Source organism: Pagrus pagrus (assembly GCF_965226575.1).
Source record: "Pagrus pagrus genome assembly, chromosome: 1".
Lineage (NCBI taxonomy): Eukaryota > Metazoa > Chordata > Actinopteri > Spariformes > Sparidae > Pagrus > Pagrus pagrus.
This window is the reverse complement of record NC_140185.1, coordinates 6952008-6970437: the sequence shown is the minus strand read 5'-3', so window position 1 is coordinate 6970437 and position 18430 is coordinate 6952008. Positions and strand designations below refer to the sequence as shown.

At 42.6% G+C, this 18430-nt stretch overlaps 2 protein-coding genes across 2 annotated transcripts; both read left to right on the top strand.

Moving 5' to 3' along the window:
* The first annotated feature begins 236 nt into the window (after positions 1-236).
* LOC311266092 (synapse-associated protein 1-like) lies at positions 237-5158 on the top strand. Its single transcript, XM_084368278.1, has 9 exons — positions 237-534; positions 887-1005; positions 1245-1311; positions 2184-2257; positions 2345-2484; positions 2628-2770; positions 4040-4089; positions 4216-4372; positions 4536-5158. The coding sequence occupies exons 1-9, from the start codon at positions 336-338 to the stop codon at positions 4664-4666; spliced, it is 1080 nt and encodes a 359-aa protein (XP_084224404.1). The 5' UTR covers positions 237-335; the 3' UTR covers positions 4667-5158.
* An 852-nt stretch (positions 5159-6010) lies between these two features.
* LOC311258491 (uncharacterized protein) lies at positions 6011-18152 on the top strand. The gene is made up of 6 exons (XM_084354805.1): positions 6011-6088; positions 15901-15973; positions 16445-16707; positions 17128-17314; positions 17638-17683; positions 17977-18152. The coding sequence occupies exons 2-6, from the start codon at positions 15910-15912 to the stop codon at positions 18053-18055; spliced, it is 639 nt and encodes a 212-aa protein (XP_084210931.1). The 5' UTR covers positions 6011-6088; positions 15901-15909; the 3' UTR covers positions 18056-18152.
* Positions 18153-18430: the final 278 nt, after the last annotated feature.

Sequence of the window (18430 nt, the reverse complement as noted above, 5' to 3'; positions counted from 1 at the left end):
CTGTAACTATTATGATTATTATTATGGAAACAGTCGTCAATATAATGGCCCATACAAACGCATACTTTGAGGCTTTAAATTGTTTTATTTTTTAAAATACTGTGTGAGCTTCACTGTAATGAATGGTAATGTTTCGTCAAGAATCCAGAGCGCACCTGAAGACGTCATTCCCCCTTACGACCGCTGGGTGGCAGTAACACCCACGTTGAATTCACACAAACGCAAACAGAGAAGAAGAAATCCTGTCCGATTTAGTTCCTGGTAGCATAAAGTCCGAAACCACACTGTTGTTTTTCTCTTATCTTCAAGCTAACCGTCGTCTTATTTCGCACAATATGTTTAAAGGTTTGGGGACGTGGTTGGGTTTGGAGAGCCCGACGTTCACGAAGACGTCGGATGACAAAGAGCTGATTGTGGAGCAGGAAGAGAAGGTGGTGGAAGCACAAAACGAGGTAAACAAACGGCAACCAGCTGACGAGGATGGAGAACCAGAGACGAACCAGGAGAACTCTGAGCAGGAGAAAGGACTGGGTGGTGAGGAAAAAAACAACTGTTTTCCTTATATTGTTTTTGATTTTGCCAAATAAATTCATTTAACGTCGTGCTGGGACTGAGCAAACTTCCCCCTCAGTGGCTCGACGATTTGATGTCTAATCCACCCTGATGTGATTCTGTCTGTCTATAAAAGTGTTCATTTTGTTAACATGTAACTAAGGTTTCGTTTTTCAGCCGTGTTGTTTGTTGTCCAGCGCCAACAGGAGGCTGTCTGACTGCAGGAGAAGCTGTCCTCTGATATAGCTGTGTTGTAATGTGGTAGCAGTGTTTTGGTGACAGTCCCACAGTCTGATGCTGTTGTTGTCCTCTCCTCTTCCTCCTCCGTCTGAAGATTACATCTTCAGTTTTGCCTCAACTGCCACGAAGAAGATCTCTGAGTCGGTGGTGGAGACAGCTCAGAGCATCAAGAAGACTGTGGAGGAAGGAAAAATCGATGGCATCATTGACAAGGCATGTCGCTTAATTGGCTTGTCTGACAAGTTTGGCTGCAGTTAGAAGACAGCTGTGGTTAGAAATGTGGAAGAACAGAAGTTTCACTTGTTGTTGTCAGTGCAGAAATTTGCTCAACTTGACATAACATCATCGTGACAGTATTCCTGTAGAGATGTTGCTTAATACTGGACTTTCTCCCAAATAATAAGCAAATTCCTCCATTGAACGTGTGTGTGTGTGTGTGTGTGTGTTTGCAGACTTTCCTCGGAGACTTCCAAAAGGAGCAAGAGAAGTTTGTTCAAGAGAAGAAGGCAAAAAAATCTGGTAAAGTCAGAAGACTAGTTTTCAGTGAAGTTGCATATTTTTCACATCATGGGTGACTGGGGAACTTTCTTTAAATCGGTGGTCCTCATAATGTCCTCTGTGCATAATCCATCCATTTATATAGCACCTTATACAAGTTAGTGCAATTCAGTTCAAAACACAACCAATATGAAGCATAAAACAATTGGAGACAAATGCACATGAAAAATACAAAAGTTATGAAATCATAACAGTAAAATATAATCATTTCAGTCAAAAGTTAAAGTTAGAGCTGAAAATTAGACATGTTAGGCACAATATCAGTCATTCCTTAATTTGTTCTGTATATAACGATAATGTAATGTAATGTAATACATAGCAGTGAGGTTGTGGATTGCAACTGAACACTGCTCGTCTCAACCTCTTCTACTATAGTTACTAAAAACACAAAAGGCCGTCTCTAGAGCCCAGGTCGGTCTTTGTTTTGTTTTTATGGGCAACTGTAGACACTTGTTAGTGCAACGTGGTGGACTCCATGGAAGAGGGTTGTTCTAAGGCAACAAAAACACAACGATTCTTAGTTTCAGGCGATTTTACAAAAAAGAAAACATATTAATAAACATAACATTCAATGTCTGCACCTAAAGCCCCATAAAGTGAAGTGTCGGTGAAAAGCAGTGGACTCCAGCAGAAGATGTGATGATGTCATGATATTATCAGCACATTCAAATTGCCGGCCGAATAGCATCTATTATTCCAGATCCAGGTATATGCTTGTGTGTATCTTAGAGATGAGACAGGCAATACATCGTTGTAACATCTCTCTGAACACAAGTTTTTATCTGATGTTTGTGTGTCAAAGTGAATGTTTGTGTGCTGGTGTTTGTGTCTAGAAGCAGCAGTGCCTCCCTGGGTCGGCTACAATGAGGAGGAGACAATCCAACAACAGATCCTCGCTCTGTCAGCTGTGAGCAAACACTTGATACACTATACTATTGCGTCAACATAATCACCGTCCTGCCCTTTTTGTTAAATATTTGCTCTCTGAATGTAGGACAAGAGAAATTTCCTGCGGGACCCTCCGGCTGGCGTCCAGTTCCACTTCGACATGGAGCAGATGTATCCTCTGGCTGCAGTGATGCTGGAGGAAGACCAGCTCCTCAGCCGCATGCGCTTTGACCTGGTTCCGAAACAGTCAGTAGTCTTCCGAGTGTGTGTGATTGTATGCAGTGTGTACAGTGTGTATTTTACATTACATGTCTGTTTCTGCAGTTGTGTTAACCAGACACAATTTAATTAACCTGTGGTAATGATGGTGATGTGTTTGTGTTTGACAGTGTGAAGGAGGAGGTTTTCTGGAGGAACTATTTCTACCGGGTGTCTCTGGTCAAGCAGTCGGCTCAGCTCACAGCGCTGGCAGCCCAGCAGCAGCAGAAGGACGGTGAGGACAGGGCGGCCACTGAGGATGTCTTCTTAACAGGTCAGACTTTGATCCACGCTTAACAACAGCTGCGATGCTTCACAGGGTTATTTTCTGTGTTATTGTGGCAGTGTTTATTCGCCCCAAACATCCAGATTACTATTGGGATGTACAGATGGGAAAACTCCCTAAAACTCAAGAAATACTGTATGTGTATGCATGATTTTCATCAGGTATTAAGCCGTTTGTAAGCATGGTTCTGTTTTACAGATCTCAATCATTATTGTATAGGACACACAGTGTATTAGGCAACAGTTCGCTATGAACGGATGTAGACATGCCTTTAATCACATAGGTTTGCATACAATACACCATGGGTTAGGTCTGTCAGTGAAATCCTGTGGCTATTTATAGAATGCATTTCATTAATTCATCTCATGTACCTCTAAACTATCGTTGGCGGTCAGATCTCAATTTTGAATTCTGAGAAAATCAGAGTGAGAGTGATTATTCAATCACACAATATCAAAATTAAGTTTAGACATGCGCCTTGATGTGGTTGACATTTTACAAATGACCGTTTTGAAAATATACTGTAAATATAAATGCACTGTACAAAAAAAGATCAAATACATCAGTAATATTAGTTAACAACATGAATGAAGAGAGATTTATAATGATTTCCTCTTTCACCTCAGTCCATATACCACCAGTGACTTGCTTTGTGAAGGTGGCACATTCACATTCACGTTCTTCTTTTATACCTTTACCTATGTGATAAATGGCGTTTGCATAGCTGTGGTGGGTGCACATAGCATATACATCTGCCCCCCCAGCTGTACTCTTTCCACTCTTTATTTATGCAAAATGATTGCAGAACAATTATTACTATTGTTCTTCAACAGAAGGTGTGGTAAAAGAGGACAATCTGCTTTGTCACCACATGTTTTCCTGCTTGTTCCACCGCAAATGTACTTGTTGCTTTTGTTTTTTGATTCACTATCAGGAAATGCTCGCAGATTATTTGCTCTGTGTGGGGAGGGCGGGAGGGAGGCGTTGCATTACTGAGCTCTTGTAGGATCGAAGGCCATCACAGTGATGTTAGGAAGGTGAAAATTAATGAGAATGAAAGTCGGCAGTTCTTGCCATCCACTTCATTAATTTTCAGCTTGCCGTGGCTCTTAGTGCCACTCCTGCTGTACACAACCTGTATTACAAACCACAGACAGGGCTGTGGTTTTAGAGCTAATCCATGGGTCACTGATTTAAGCAAACAACACACTGTGATTTGCAAGAGGAAAATTAACAGCACTGTATTATTTTTTGTAGACAATGTCAGACCAAAAACTCCACCAGTTTCCATCAGCGACATACAGAAGGTAAGGCTATTAAAATAAAGATGTGTATGGTGTGTTTGCATATCTTGATCTAATTTTCTAACAATCATTTGAATAGAGATGTAAAGTTGAAAAGATGAATTTCTTTCCTGTCCATGTGTCTCTAAGCCACCTCAGGAAGAAGAGGAGGAGATGTCGACAAGTCCTGGAGTTTCCGAGTTTGTGAGCGACGCTTTCGACGAGACGGCCATCAACCAGGAAGACCTGAGGAAAGAGATGGAGCAGCTGGTGCTGGATAAGAAGGACAGCCTCAACTCTGCTGATGGTTAGCTCTTTAGAGTTTCTGTTGATTCTTCAGCTGAATGTTGCCTCTCACGTGCTCTTATCACACAGCTGCTTGTATTTTAGTGACGAATTCAGCCTATTTAGATTTTAGATATTGAGAATTATATACATAGTATTGACTTGTCTCTTCCCCGTACATTCAGATGAGTCAGCAGACTGGGAGAAGGAGCTGCAGCAGGAGCTTCAGGAGTACGAGGTGGTGACGGAGTCAGACAACAAAGACGACCAATGGGATCAAGAGATCGAGAAGATGCTGCAAGCAGACGGGAGTTAAACAACTTTTCTGTGTTTATCCTGTACAGTGATCTGGCCCAGAATGGATGAAAAGTGACCGGTGATGCAAAGGGGGATGAACTTCCACATCATCTGCCCCACCCAACTGCGATTGCTATCTTGTAAACATTCTCCTGTACGTGATGAAGGTGTAGATCCAATAGCAAGAGTGTCACCTCTGCTGAAAACAGCGGTTACGTTCAGGTGTATTAGTAAAGTGCTACTTCATTGCTCCTTCCTAAATTGGTTTAACTGACTTGCTTTCCTTCACCCTCTCTGTTTTTGCTGGGGAAAGCTGCTCGACGGCACTCCAGTACAAGTACCTTGAATTTTATAATGGAAGGGGACTGTTTGTAATGATGGTTTAAATGTATGTTTCCACTGCTGCTTTCTGGTGGGTTGTACAGTAAAGTCTTAGTATAGTAACAGAAAAGTTCAATCAAATGTAAAGTTACACTTATGTAAATAAAGAGGATTCTAACACTATACTATACATCTGCTTGGCTTTTTGCATTTTGTATCACATTTTGAACACAAACATGACATATAAAAGAGGATTTGTTTTATGAAAAAGGTCAAATAACATAAAAGAGAGGATTTGTTTTTCCATATAAGGAAGTTAAGATTATATACAGTACAAGAGGTGAGATTATACTTCTCACTCAAATAGTTGAGCTGATATTAGCATTTAAAATAAAATAAAAAAAATAGTATTACATTCAAAACAAATGCAAAATGGATTTTTTTTTTGTCACATGATAGGCCACAAAAGCATTTGTCTTCAAGTTCAGACCATCTTTCTGACAGAAGATGACATTACACCCTCAGAGTATAGGACACTGTTCACTGCTGACAAGCGTGCACAAACATTTTCTGCTGTGCTGCACCTTACCCTGCAAAAAGCATGCCTAATGGTTAATCTATTAGAGAAAGGGCATCAGTCGCACCCCAACGTCTGCTGTGGTTTTTACATGGAGATGAATGATAAGATAACCAACTTGTGGCTTGAGATTGTCTGCTGACTCTCTGTCTCTCAAGCTGTTGCTTTTTTTCTGTTGCTTTCTGTCTGTCTTCCACTCTCACCCTCTCTGTCCCTCACAGCAGATCTTGCGGGTCACAAATGTAGAGTTACTTTTGTCTGTGTGTGTGTGTCCGTGTGTGTGTGTGTCTGTCTGTCTGTCTGTGTCTGTCTGTTATTAAAAGCAAACCTGCCATCACTGAGACAGAGGGCCCTTTATTACCAAAGTCCAACCAATTCAACTGACAAATCCTGCTCCAAACAAACACACACACATGCAAACATACGCTCATACAAACACACACACTCAACCAGTCACATAGACAGTTGAATAGAAGAGAGGAGCCAGGTGCTGAATCTAGCCATTTCCTTCTTTCTCCCCCTCCCACAAGAAAACTTGCCAAGGTAAGTGAAGCCAAAGAAAAATACTAACCGTCAGTTATATTGCTAACGTTATAGAAACAAGCTAGGCTACAACGTTATGATGCTGTAATTTAGCATTTACTTTAGCGTGTCTGATTCATTAGCACGTCAGCCCTTTTGACCATTTAAAATGTTAAAATTGTATCACTGTTAAATTATAAGTTGATTCTAATTTCTGTTGTATATAAAGCTATATAAGTATTAATAATTGTATTTATTACGTATCCTTGGCTAACATGCTCACAATGATGTTTCAAAGTTCAAGGTGATTTATTTGCGATTATGCAACAGAGTTGCATAATGAAATTAAAGTTTGGATCTCCATGCCACAAAAAGCCTGCCAGACCTGGGAAGTGAGCTGGGGGCAGCACCAGACCTCCTCTGGCAAGAATAGGCGGTTAGGTGGACCTGTATCAGGGTCAGGGTAACTGTGTTGGGGATCCCGCAGAATTGTCTAAATCTCCCAGGTAGCGGCTCCAATGATCCAGGGAATGGGTACAATGGGCTTGGGGTAAGCAGGAGTTGCATCAGAGGAGAAGAGGCGAGAGAGGGCATCTGGCTTTCCATTTTGGGGAGCCAGGACGGTAAGAGAGGGTGTAGTTAAAGCGACTAAGGAATAGGGACCAGTGAGCCTGGTGGGAGTTGACCCTTCTGGCAGAGCGTGGGTAAAAACGGTTCTTGTGGTCCGTCCCAATGAGGAAGGGCTCCAGGGTACCCTCCAGCCAGTGTCACCACTCCTGGAGAGCCAAGACCACTGCCAAAAGCTCTTGATTTCCTATGTCATAATTTCTTTCTGCAGGGGAGAGACGTCAGGAGAAAAAGGCAAAGGGATGAAGCTTGTGTGTAGTAGCTGGGGAGAGAATGGCCCCCACGTTGGAATCTGAGTCCTCCATCTCTACCACAAACTGACGAGCCGGGTAGCGATGCTGAGGGACAGGGGCGTGAGTGAATTGCATTGAATTGTCATAAGTGAGGTGAGGTGGCAGAGACAGGGCTAGTTCTTAAAGAACACAGTAGACAGATCATGGTATGCTGGTGGCACTAGAGACAAATCTGGAGGTTTAGGAGGGATGGAAGCAGATACCTTGACTGATGTAGCGGCGGAGTGGAGACAGTGGGATTGGCAAAAGGTGCTCCAGCTGGAAATGGAGGCTGCAGTCCAGTCTATGTGGGGGTTGTGAAGACATAGCCAGGGGAGACCCAGTGCGACTGCATGGGGCAGAGCGTGAGGGGATGACGAACAGCTGGAGACACACACGATGATTTCCAGAGATTAGTAAGGTGATGGGTACTGTGCGATGAGTAATGGTGGCCAAACCCCGCCCATCTAGGGCGATTACCATTTTGGGGGTGTCGAGGGGTTCAATGGGGATGAGTGTCTGTTCAACCAGGGCAGAGTCAATGAAGCTGTCGTCAGTGCCAGAATCCACAATAACATTAATGGGAATGGACTTACGTGACCACTGGAGGGATGCCAGAAGATTGATATGGACTGGAGGGCTGGAACTGGAGGAAGTCTGGCTCACCAATGGCGAGGTAGTGTCCGGGCTGACCACAGTAGATGCACAGTTGGTTTGTAATAAGGGGTAGACGTTCCTCAGGAGTCAAACAAGTTCTTCCCACCTGCATTGGTTCCTCCAGGGCAGCAGGGGGGGCTCTGAGGATCCAGAAGGGACATGGGGAACTCCAAGGTGCTGGCAGAGACTGGGGGATCTGACTAGGGTTGGAGCTAGCTGGCCTACAACTGGTGGACGCTGTCTCTCCCTGTCTCTCCCTAAGACGATTATCCTATTGGATAACAAGAGAAATGAGTTGCTCAAGGGATGCTGGCTCATGTAAATTCTGATAAACCCCTCTTAAAAAAAAATTACGAACGCCGGCCTGTTCCAATCACTCTCAGCTGTTAAGATGCGGAAATCAATGGAGTAGGCTGCCACTGACTGAGAACCCTGGTGTAGGAGCCATTTTTATGTTGTGTAGGTATTTACTTTTCCACAAGGGTGCAGTATTGTTTCAGTTGCTTTCTTTCACCTCAGCAGCAGCCCCAGCTGCTTAAGATCAGGAGAGTTGATTAGTTTGAGTTGAGTGGTGGTGGGAAAGACACAGTTTTTACACGACAGCCAGAGAAGAAATAGAAAACCTTTTGTTTTGTCAAACTTATCTTTTTGTTGAAATAAAAGGGAACCTCACCCAAAGAGATCAACATTGCAACCTTTCTTTTTCATTCACTCTGGAATCGAGTTAAGAACCATCCCAAACCACCATCAGGTGACAAGTTTTGTTTTTTATTGAATAGTCACCACACAAGTAAAAACTGTTTGCCCTGGATGGAGGACAAGTAAAGAGCTTTGCCCTGGATGGAGGAAAAGGCATTGTTGGAAAGAGACTGCTGTTTGGATCAGGAGGAGGCCATGGAGCTTGCAACCCCTCCCCCCTCTTCATCATACAAAGCCAGATGAGAAAGGTAAAGGACACAGCAGACAATAAAACTGCATGAACGAAGAAACTGAGCCTGTTTGAGTGATTTAATGGAACTGGACTGTATTGATGCATTGGATTTTGGAACTGGACGTCATGGATGTTGATGAATGGAAAAAGTAATGGAAATGGAAAGTGGAGGAAAATAATCATCACCTGTGAATGACTGCTATTGTCCTGCTGACGTCACATGTTGAAATATTGACAGTGTGGAAATGGAGGAAAATGCTGATGTTGAAAATGTTATTCTTGAGGAACGTGCTGCAAAAAGTGATGTTGCAAAAAGAGAGAGAAAATTAACTGCAAAAGGTGTTTCATTTCTAATCGAAAACCTACAAAAGAACCGGAAGTTAACCTTGAATCAAGCATCTAAAATCAAGTTGCAGATCGATAATCTGTTATCTGTCAAAATAACAACTGATTCTTTGAGCAATGTTGAAAACCTTTTAAAGGAGTTTAATAAGCTGTGTGATGCTGCTGCTGAAACTCATGATGCATTCATGGAAATGCCATTGCCTGAAGAAGAATATAAAAGGCAGCAAACATGGTTTGAACAGAAACTTAAAGCAAATGAAAAGTTCATGTGTGATGTGTATAAATGGTTGAAGGATGCTCAAAAACATTGTGACAAAGAGTCTGTAATTCAGGAAGATGAGATTCAACCAAATGATGACCAGGAGGATGAAATTCAACCCAATGATAGTATTTCAAATGTTCCCCCCCCCTGGAAAAACACGGGTCTCATCTAAGTCTAAATCTTCATCTAAATCTTCCACCACAAGTTCTGCATGCCTCCGAGCAAAGGCTGAAAAGGCAGCACTAATCCAACACATGGCTGCTCTGGAGAAGAAACATGCACTGGAGGCTCAGGAGGAAAAACTGCATGCAGAACAGGAAAGATTGAAAAGACAAAAGGAACAACTGGAAATAGAAACCCAACTAGCTGCTGCTACAGCTAAAATAGCCATACTAGAAAGCAGTGTGGTGGGAAGTGGCTCTACACCATCCGATGGAATGAACTCATATTTCAATAAAGCTACAAAACAAAGTCCAAAGACAGAGCCACCATTACAACAACAACTCTCGCACTTGCATGATGCACGTCCAAAGGAAAGAAAATCTGCCCAAACACAACCATGGGAAAACCTCACTTCAATACAACCAATGCAATCCCTACAAAGACCACCAGGAGGCAATACAACTGTCTTCAATTCACTACAAGGTCACAGGTCATGCAATGTTTGTACCACACCACAAATGAACACAAATGAAAATGAAATACAGTACATTGGCAACATTATGCAGCGACAAACAGAAATCACTGCTCAGCTGGTTCAACAACAACACTCAGCATCTCTTCCACCTCGAGTAATACCCATATTTGATGGCGACCCTCTACAGTATGGATCTTTTACCATGGCATTTGAACAGGGGGTTGAAAGAAAAGTCAATAATCTCCAGGACTGCTTGTACTACCTAGAACAGCACACTAGGGGGCAGCCTAGAGAACTGATCAGAAGCTGCTTTCACATGTCAAATGATCAAGGCTATCACAGAGCCAAGTATTTGTTAAAGGAACACTTTGGCAATGAAATGAAGATTGGAGCAGTTTACATGGAGAAAGCCTTAAGTTGGCCACCAATAAAAGCTGAAGATGTTGGTTCTCTTCAAACATACATGTTGTTTTTGAGAGGATGTTGTAACATGATGGAAAGTCTACAATATATGGCAGAAATGAATGTACCATCAAACCTGAAACAGCTTGTGATGAAACTGCCCTACAAATTAAGAGAGAGGTGGAGAGCAGCTGTTTGTGACCTACAGGAGAGACGTGGAAGTAGAGTTTTGTTCTCTGATTTGGTCAACTTTCTGGAACATCCGATCAAACACACTTAAAGGAAAAGCTCCCACACGATTTTCACCCAGGAATAAAAATCCAGCAACTGTGGCAGCTGTAAGCACTTCAGCAGGTATAAAGTCTGCAGAAACACCGCTCTCCCATGCCTTTTCTCTATCAAAAAGCAAGACTACTTCATGTTGCATATGTAAAGAGGATCACGCAATAGAAGACTGTGTACATCTTAAGAACAAAGTGCATCGTGAGAAACTTGATCTTTTAAGGCAAAGTGGTGTTTGTTTTGGTTGTCTAAAACCAGGTCATATCAGCAAGAGCTGCCAAAAACATCTAACATGTGATGTATGTAACTTCAGACATCCCACAATGCTTCACAATCCAGCTAAATTCAGAACATTTGAACAGTCAAACAACACTGTTGTCCCTCAGCAGACCTGTGCTCGCACTGGGGCCGGTACGCAGAAATGTGTTCTCTCAATTGTACCTGTACAAGTAAAGGTTAAGAATGGAAACACAATTTTGACCACTTACGCTTTCCTTGATCCCGGAAGCTCAGCTACCTTTTGTACAGAACGCCTGATGAGACAGCTGAACATGGACAGCATCCAAACCCACATCTTCCTGCGAACTATGGGACAAGCACATACTGTAAAGACACATGTTCTGACTGGACTGGAAATAGCTGGTTATGATGACAACAGGTTTCTAGACCTACCTGAGGTTTACACTCAGCAAACCATGCCGGTTACAAGACACAATATTGTAACAGAAAAGGATCTGAGAAAATGGCCTTACCTGCAAAAGATTAAAGTTCCCGAGCTTGAAGTTGGAGTGGATTTGTTGATTGGCACAAATGCCTCGATGCTTTTGGAACCGTGGGAAATCATTAACAGCTGTAATGATGGACCCTATGCTGTTCGAACCCTATTGGGGTGGGTGGTGAACGGCCCACTTAGAGGAAGTGGAAGTGATACAGGGAAGAATGGCTGCCCTACTGTCACTGTCAATAGGATCTCCATTGATAAAGTGGAACAGCTGTTAATCACACAGTACAACCAAGACTTTAATGAAAGGTCATGTGATGACATTTTAATGTCAAGAGAAGATCTCACTGCTGCATGTGCCAAAGGAGGCTTTCGGCTCTCAAAGTGGATGAGCAACAGTCGAGCAGTTATTGCAAGCATCCCTGAAGAAAATCGTTCCAAAGCAACCAAAGAGCTCAATTTGGATAAAGACAACTTACCTGTTGAAAGAGCCCTTGGATTGCACTGGTGTGCGGAATCAGACATGTTCATGTTCAAGATTGCACTGGAAAGTCGTCCATGTACCCGCCGTGGAATCTTGTCAGTGGTTAATTCTATCCATGACCCTCTTGGTTTCTTGTCACCGTTCACACTGCCTCCCAAGCTGATGCTACAAGAGCTGTGCAAAAGAAAAATTGGTTGGGATGACACAATACCACAAACCTTTCTTCAGAAGTGGACACAGTGGCTGGCAAATCTGCATAAATTGTCACTGTTAAAGGTGGAACGGTGCATCAAGCCGAAGAACTTTGGAAAGGTAAGCAATGCACAGCTGCATCACTTCTCAGATGCTAGTGAGTGTGGATACGGCGCTGTTTCTTATCTGAGATTGAAAGGCATCTCTGATGAAGTTAACATTACTTTCATGGTTGGAAAGTCCAGAGTCACTCCCATGAAACAAACCACAATACCAAGGCTTGAACTCACAGCTGCTGTATTAGCTGTCAGACTGGACAAGATGATTACAAAGGAGCTTCAACTGGAATTGGACCAGTCAGTGTTCTGGACCGATAGCACGACTGTGCTTAATTACATTTCAAGTGAAACAAAGAGATTCCACACATTTGTAGCGAACAGAGTCGCTGTCATAAGAGAAACCACAGAGGTGGCCCAGTGGAGGTACATGGGCTCTAAGCAGAACCCCGATGATGAGGCCTCAAGAGGCCTGTCAGCTGATGATTTTCTGAAATGTGAGCGATGGCTCAAAGGACCAGAATTTCTGCAGACTGAGGAAGGGACCTGGCCAAAACAGGAGGTAAACAAACCTGCCGTCAGCTTGATGACCCCGAGGTTAAACAAGACCTCACGGTTAATGCTTGTGTTGTTGATGATGCATCCAGTACTATGAACATGCTTCTGACCTATTTTTCAGACTGGGAAAAACTCAAAACTTCAGTCGCCTGGTTTTTGAAGTTTAAAGACCTGCTTCAACAGCTAAGGAAAAAAGGTAAAACATGCAATAAAGGACATCGGCAACACAAAGCAAAGATAAATGTTCAACCATTGACACGGGATGATTTACATAATGCAGAACTGGAAATTGCACGCCTCTGCCAACAGCAAAGATTTCACAGGGAAATCTCTCTCTTGGAGAAAGGAGCATCATCTGTGCCAACCAACAGTGACATCTACAGGTTGGATCCCATACTCCAAGATGGGCTGTTGAGAGTAGGAGGCCGCCTGAGAAAAGCATCCATGCCTGAAACAGTAAAACATCCAATAATTCTGTCTAAAGATCAACACATATCCAAACTTATCTTACAACATATTCACAAGCAAGTGGGTCACGCTGGACGTAATCATATGATATCTACACTTCGAAAAACCTACTGGATAACAAATGCAAACTCAGCCTGCAGAAAAATCATTGCTGATTGTGTTACCTGTCGTCGTCTTCAAGGGAGAGTTGGAGAACAGAAAATGTCTGACCTTCCAGCTGAAAGACTCCTGCCAGACTTGCCACCATTTACTAATGCAGGCGTGGATTATTTCGGCCCTATTGACATCAAAAGAGGTCGTAGCATGGTCAAAAGGTATGGCGTAATCTTCACATGCATGACCAGTCGGGCAGTACACCTTGAAGGAGCCCACTCACTAACAACAGATTCATGAATAAATGCCATCTGAAGGTTCATGTGTCGACGTGGGCAAGTCTCCAACCTCAGGTCAGACAACGGCACCAATTTTGTTGGAGCTGAAAGAGAGCTAAGGGAAGCTCTTAAAGCCCTGGATCACAACAAAATTCAAAGTGCTTTGGCAAAAAGAGGAATAGCTTGGACCTTCAACCCTCCTGCTGGATCTCACTACGGTGGAACATGGGAGTGGATCATTGGCCTCATAAGAAAGGTGCTGTATTCCATTGTCAAACAGCAAACCATGGATGATGAGAGCTTTTGCACTATTCTTTGTGAAATTGAAGCCATTCTCAACAGTCGCCCAATAACCAAACTATCCGATGACCCTAATGACCTGGAAACACTTACACCCAACCACATTCTTCTGTTGAAAGCCAAACCCATTCTTCCTCCTGGACTTTTTGATGATAGTGATATATACATCAAACGAAGATGGAGACAGGTACAGTACCTGTCGGATTTATTTTGGAAGCGGTGGGTAAGGGAGTACCTTCCACTGCTCCAAGAAAGACAAAAGTGGACAAAGCCACGAAAGAATTTTTCTGTCGACGACGTTGTTGTTATCATGGACCCTTCTGCTCCAAGAAGTTCATGGCTAATGGGTAAAGTGACCAAAACCTTTCCAGACAGGAGAGGCGTTGTCCGGTCAGTTCAGCTGAAGACCAAGACAGGCTTTCTGGAGAGGCCTGTCACCAAGCTCTGCATGCTATTGGAGACATAAAGATTATTATTAAAGACTGAAATATGGATTGACTTCTGAAAGAAAGAAGATTTGATTTATGGACATTGACTTCTGAAAGAAGAAGAACATTTTTGGCTCCTTTTTGAAATATGTTTATATAATTGTAGTGCACACCAACACAATTATGGGGCCGGTGTGTAGGAGCCATTTTTATGTTGTGTAGGTATTTACTTTTCCACAAGGGTGCAGTATTGTTTCAGTTGCTTTCTTTCACCTCAGCAGCAGCCCCAGCTGCTTAAGATCAGGAGAGTTGATTAGTTTGAGTTGAGTGGTGGTGGGAAAGACAGTTTTTACACGACAGCCAGAGAAGAAATAGAAAACCTTTTGTTTTGTCAAACTTATCTTTTTGTTGAAATAAACGGGAACCTCACCCAAAGAGATCAACATTGCAACCTTTCTTTTTTATTCACTCTGGAATCGAGTTAAGAACCATCCCAAACCACCATCAGGTGACAAGTTTTGTTTTTTATTAAATAGTCACCACACCTGGCATAAGGAGAATAACCTACTTGCTGCCTCCGAGCCCTGTACCGAGTAATCAAAAACCCTCCACATCTCATTCACAAAAGTGACATAAGAGTCGAGGGCCCCCCTCCCATAATGCTGTTCCATACTATGTTGCCTTCCCTCTCAACAGATTCATGGTATAAGCTATCTGTGACTTATCTGAAGCATAACTGGAAGGTTGTAAATTAAACACGTGAACATTGTAATAAAAAACTAGCACAGGACCCTAGGTCTGAGTAATGTTCAGGAGGGGGAACAAAAGGTTCCTTGGCTGGGGGAGAAGGAGGTCGGGCTGAGTTTGTAGTAGGTGGATTACTCACAGTAGCAGGCGTAGCTGAGGGGGGTGCAGGTGGCTGGGAGGCAAGCAGTTTGATTTGGTGGCCGAGGTGGGAGACATAGGAGCACAAAGCCTAGAGTGATTCCATAACCTCCCGGAGCATATGCTCATGTTTTCCCAGGAGGATGCCTTGAGCGTTTAGAGCCTGGTGGAGGGATTCCGGATCCGCTGGGTTACAACGCGTTGTGAATGGTAGGACCCAAAAGCGGACGAGGCAGGGAGTAGAGTACAAGAAGGTCTATTTAACTTCACAAGGTAAATGCAGGTGAAGGTGTAGAGATACTCATGCTGGAGACTTCCTCCGAGAGGTGGAAGGAGGAGGAGAGGTTGATCACGGTGGTGCGGGTAGATAGCGTGGCATGTGGGGGCTCAGATGAGCGCAGGGCAACGTTGTTGGGTACTGGAAGCGGAGCCACTGGTAGCTGGGAATGCAGGTGATCACATGTCTGACTGACAAAATCATCTGGCACAGGTAGCATGAAGACCACGGCTTATCAGCAGGCACTGATTTCCAACCTGCTGCAGGTGTATGTGTGACAGCAGCTGAGGGGAAACCCCGCCCAGCTTCTCAGTGCACCTCAGCAATAACAACAGAAAGCAAAGAAACACCAAAACACAAAAAAACCCCACAGAAACTTGACAGGCTGTGACAGACTGTGCCCATTGATAAGAGCACAGAATGGTCCCTGTGTGTATTTTGAGCCTGAACTCATTTGTATTCATTGATAAGAGAACATAGATAACAAAACAGGCGTCTGGATAAGAATAGTATAGTTTAAAAATATGTCAATATGTCAAGCTTGTGCTACCTCTAGGTATGGACTTGGTGTTTTTTTTAATTTGCTGACTAACTGTTCTCCCTGCCTATCCAGAAGTAAACTTTAGATTTGTTTCTCTTTTACAACTACAGTTTGCTGTCTTTGTTTCTTTTCAGCAGTAGTTACCAATGGAGCTCCGACTGACTGATAATCTGAGGGCTGTGTTCATCTTGATCATCCTCCTCTCCTCAGGTAAGATAACCACACTGGGGGAAAAAAGCATCTTTTAGCCTCATATTATTCCGATGAAGGCATTAATGCTAGTGACTGATTTACATGCACATCAAACTTGACGGTTAAAATTATTCGACGCAGTTTTGACTGATAGATTGAAACAAGGGTCAATTAAATCTCTCATTTTTTTCTTTTTCACATTTTCATGTAAAACCTTTTCACAAGTTTCTACAGTTACTTCACAAGTCCAACATCTTACTTTGAGCTCATTAGAATGTGTTTGTGAAAATCTGATTTTCCTTATTTAAAAACAAAAAAACAATTCTCAAAACTGGATGAAATCAATTTTTTATGGTGAATGCCTTTTACCTTACCCATCTCATCTGTTTCTCAGTGGGTTTATGTGTGAAACTGCAATGTTGTGACAGTTTTACATTCACAATCTTACAAAGACTGCATTTTAAATGTTCCTACTTGTGTCTCTTTCAGGTTCAAGTGAAAACCTGGACTTGAACTTTTGTGGCACCTGGCACCATGGCAAAGGCCCCCTGAGCCTCAATGTCAACCTGTTCACAGGCTGTAATGGGATTTCAATCACAGCCAATGAGAGCTCTCTGTCCATCGATGGGCAGATCACGGCCAAATGCAACCGGTCTGATGTAATTCCCCTCGACCAGTTTGGACTTGATTCATCAAAAGATAGTTTCTTCTGTCTGTACTGGGAGCCGTTGCTGGACCAGTTGAAGCTGCAGGTAAATCAGACACAGGAGGAAGGAGGCAATATGAGGGTTTAATGAGCAGTATGTGTCCATGCAGCGGGTCATCACCTCTCACATCTAAACACTATTATAACTTCACCTGTCATTCTTCAGTCTGGCTCAATAATGAAAGTACTGAAAAGACAAGTACACTGTTTGCCTCTGATTACAAGTAATCATCAGTCTACACAGCAGAAGGTGTGAAAACAAAACTAGGATCCTGTTTTTTTTTGGTATCTACAATATCAGTTCTGAAAGTGAAACAGTAAGCTGTTCTACTAAAATGTGTGTACGTAAAATGTGTAAGACTCAGACACAGAGTATATGACACAGTAGCTTCATGGCAGTCCTTATTAAAGCGCTTAATGGCAATTGTTTGTTTTTGTTTTGTTTTTGTCATATTTCGTTGTACAGGTCGGAGGACAGAACCTCACTCTGTGCTGGCCTGCCAGCCTACAGGGCTCCTGCTGCACGGATCTGACTTGTGGTGCAAACAAACCCAATGCACTCTATGGCATCGCCAATGTAACGGTCAATAACGATATGATCAGCCATGATATACGGACAGGCTACGTTTTCAATGGAAGCTCCATCAACTGCAGTAAGAGAGAATGGATGTTGTCTGCACATCTGTAAATGGAATATGTTCAGCAAGAGAAAAGTTTTTTGATTAAACCCATTATATTCTGTTTTATATTCAGTAAATCCAGTAAGATTTTCCACATTGATTGTTAACATTTCCTTTTGTGCAGTTAAACACACAATATGTCTGTAAGGATTGCCTTCAAAATAAAAGCATCAAAACTACCCAGAAATCAAAATATGATACAAACAGACTTAAGAATCAGATTCTTATTTAAGTGTCAGAGTTTAGAGTTTGTATGTATAATGGTTGTTTTAACATTTATTTATTTATTTTTCCAGGTGAGTTATGTGATCGAGCGGACCAGGAATCCACCCAAGTCAACATGTAATTTCCTCTGTTTTTTCTCAACTGTGACATCACATTTGTTGTCAAAGTACCATGACAGGGTGTTTTTATCAACATCCTCCTCATATGGCTTTTCTTAATTGCCAAGCCCACTGTTGTGAAGCTTTGAGTACTCAATTGCATGAACTTTGACGACAAACAGGAAGCTAAGCTTTATACTACATCAGGGTGGGGGTAACAAACATAACCTTGCTCCTAAGCGGCCTGCAGCCACAGTTTCTAACTAAATATCATGGCGGTGTGTGTTAATGTGTGTGTGTCTCTGTGTTGAGGTTCCAAGATGTCGGGATTGTTGAGCATCCCTGTGCTCATGGCTTCATTGTGGAGATGGAGGAGGAGGCGTCAACCTGACATCAAGTGTAAATGTGTTTTTGTGATTTTGAGGAATGCTACAAAGCCTGTTGTGAGGCTATAACACTTGACATGAATTCATTTGTATACTGGTACATTCCAGGCTTGGCATCTTTGACCTTCTTTTACATTTAATTTGATTCTTTCTGAAGTCTGCCCATTGATGTGGAAAAAAAAGACAAGAGTTTGAACACAAACATGACATATAAAAGAGGATTTGTTTTTCCATATAAGGAAGTTAAGATTATATACAGGACAAGAGGTGAGATTTTAAAGACTTGTGGTTCTCAGAGGACAGTGGCCGCAGATATGATTTTATAGAATATGAGCTATTGCTGTACCCAACAGTATATGAAATAGTTTTAACAAACTCAA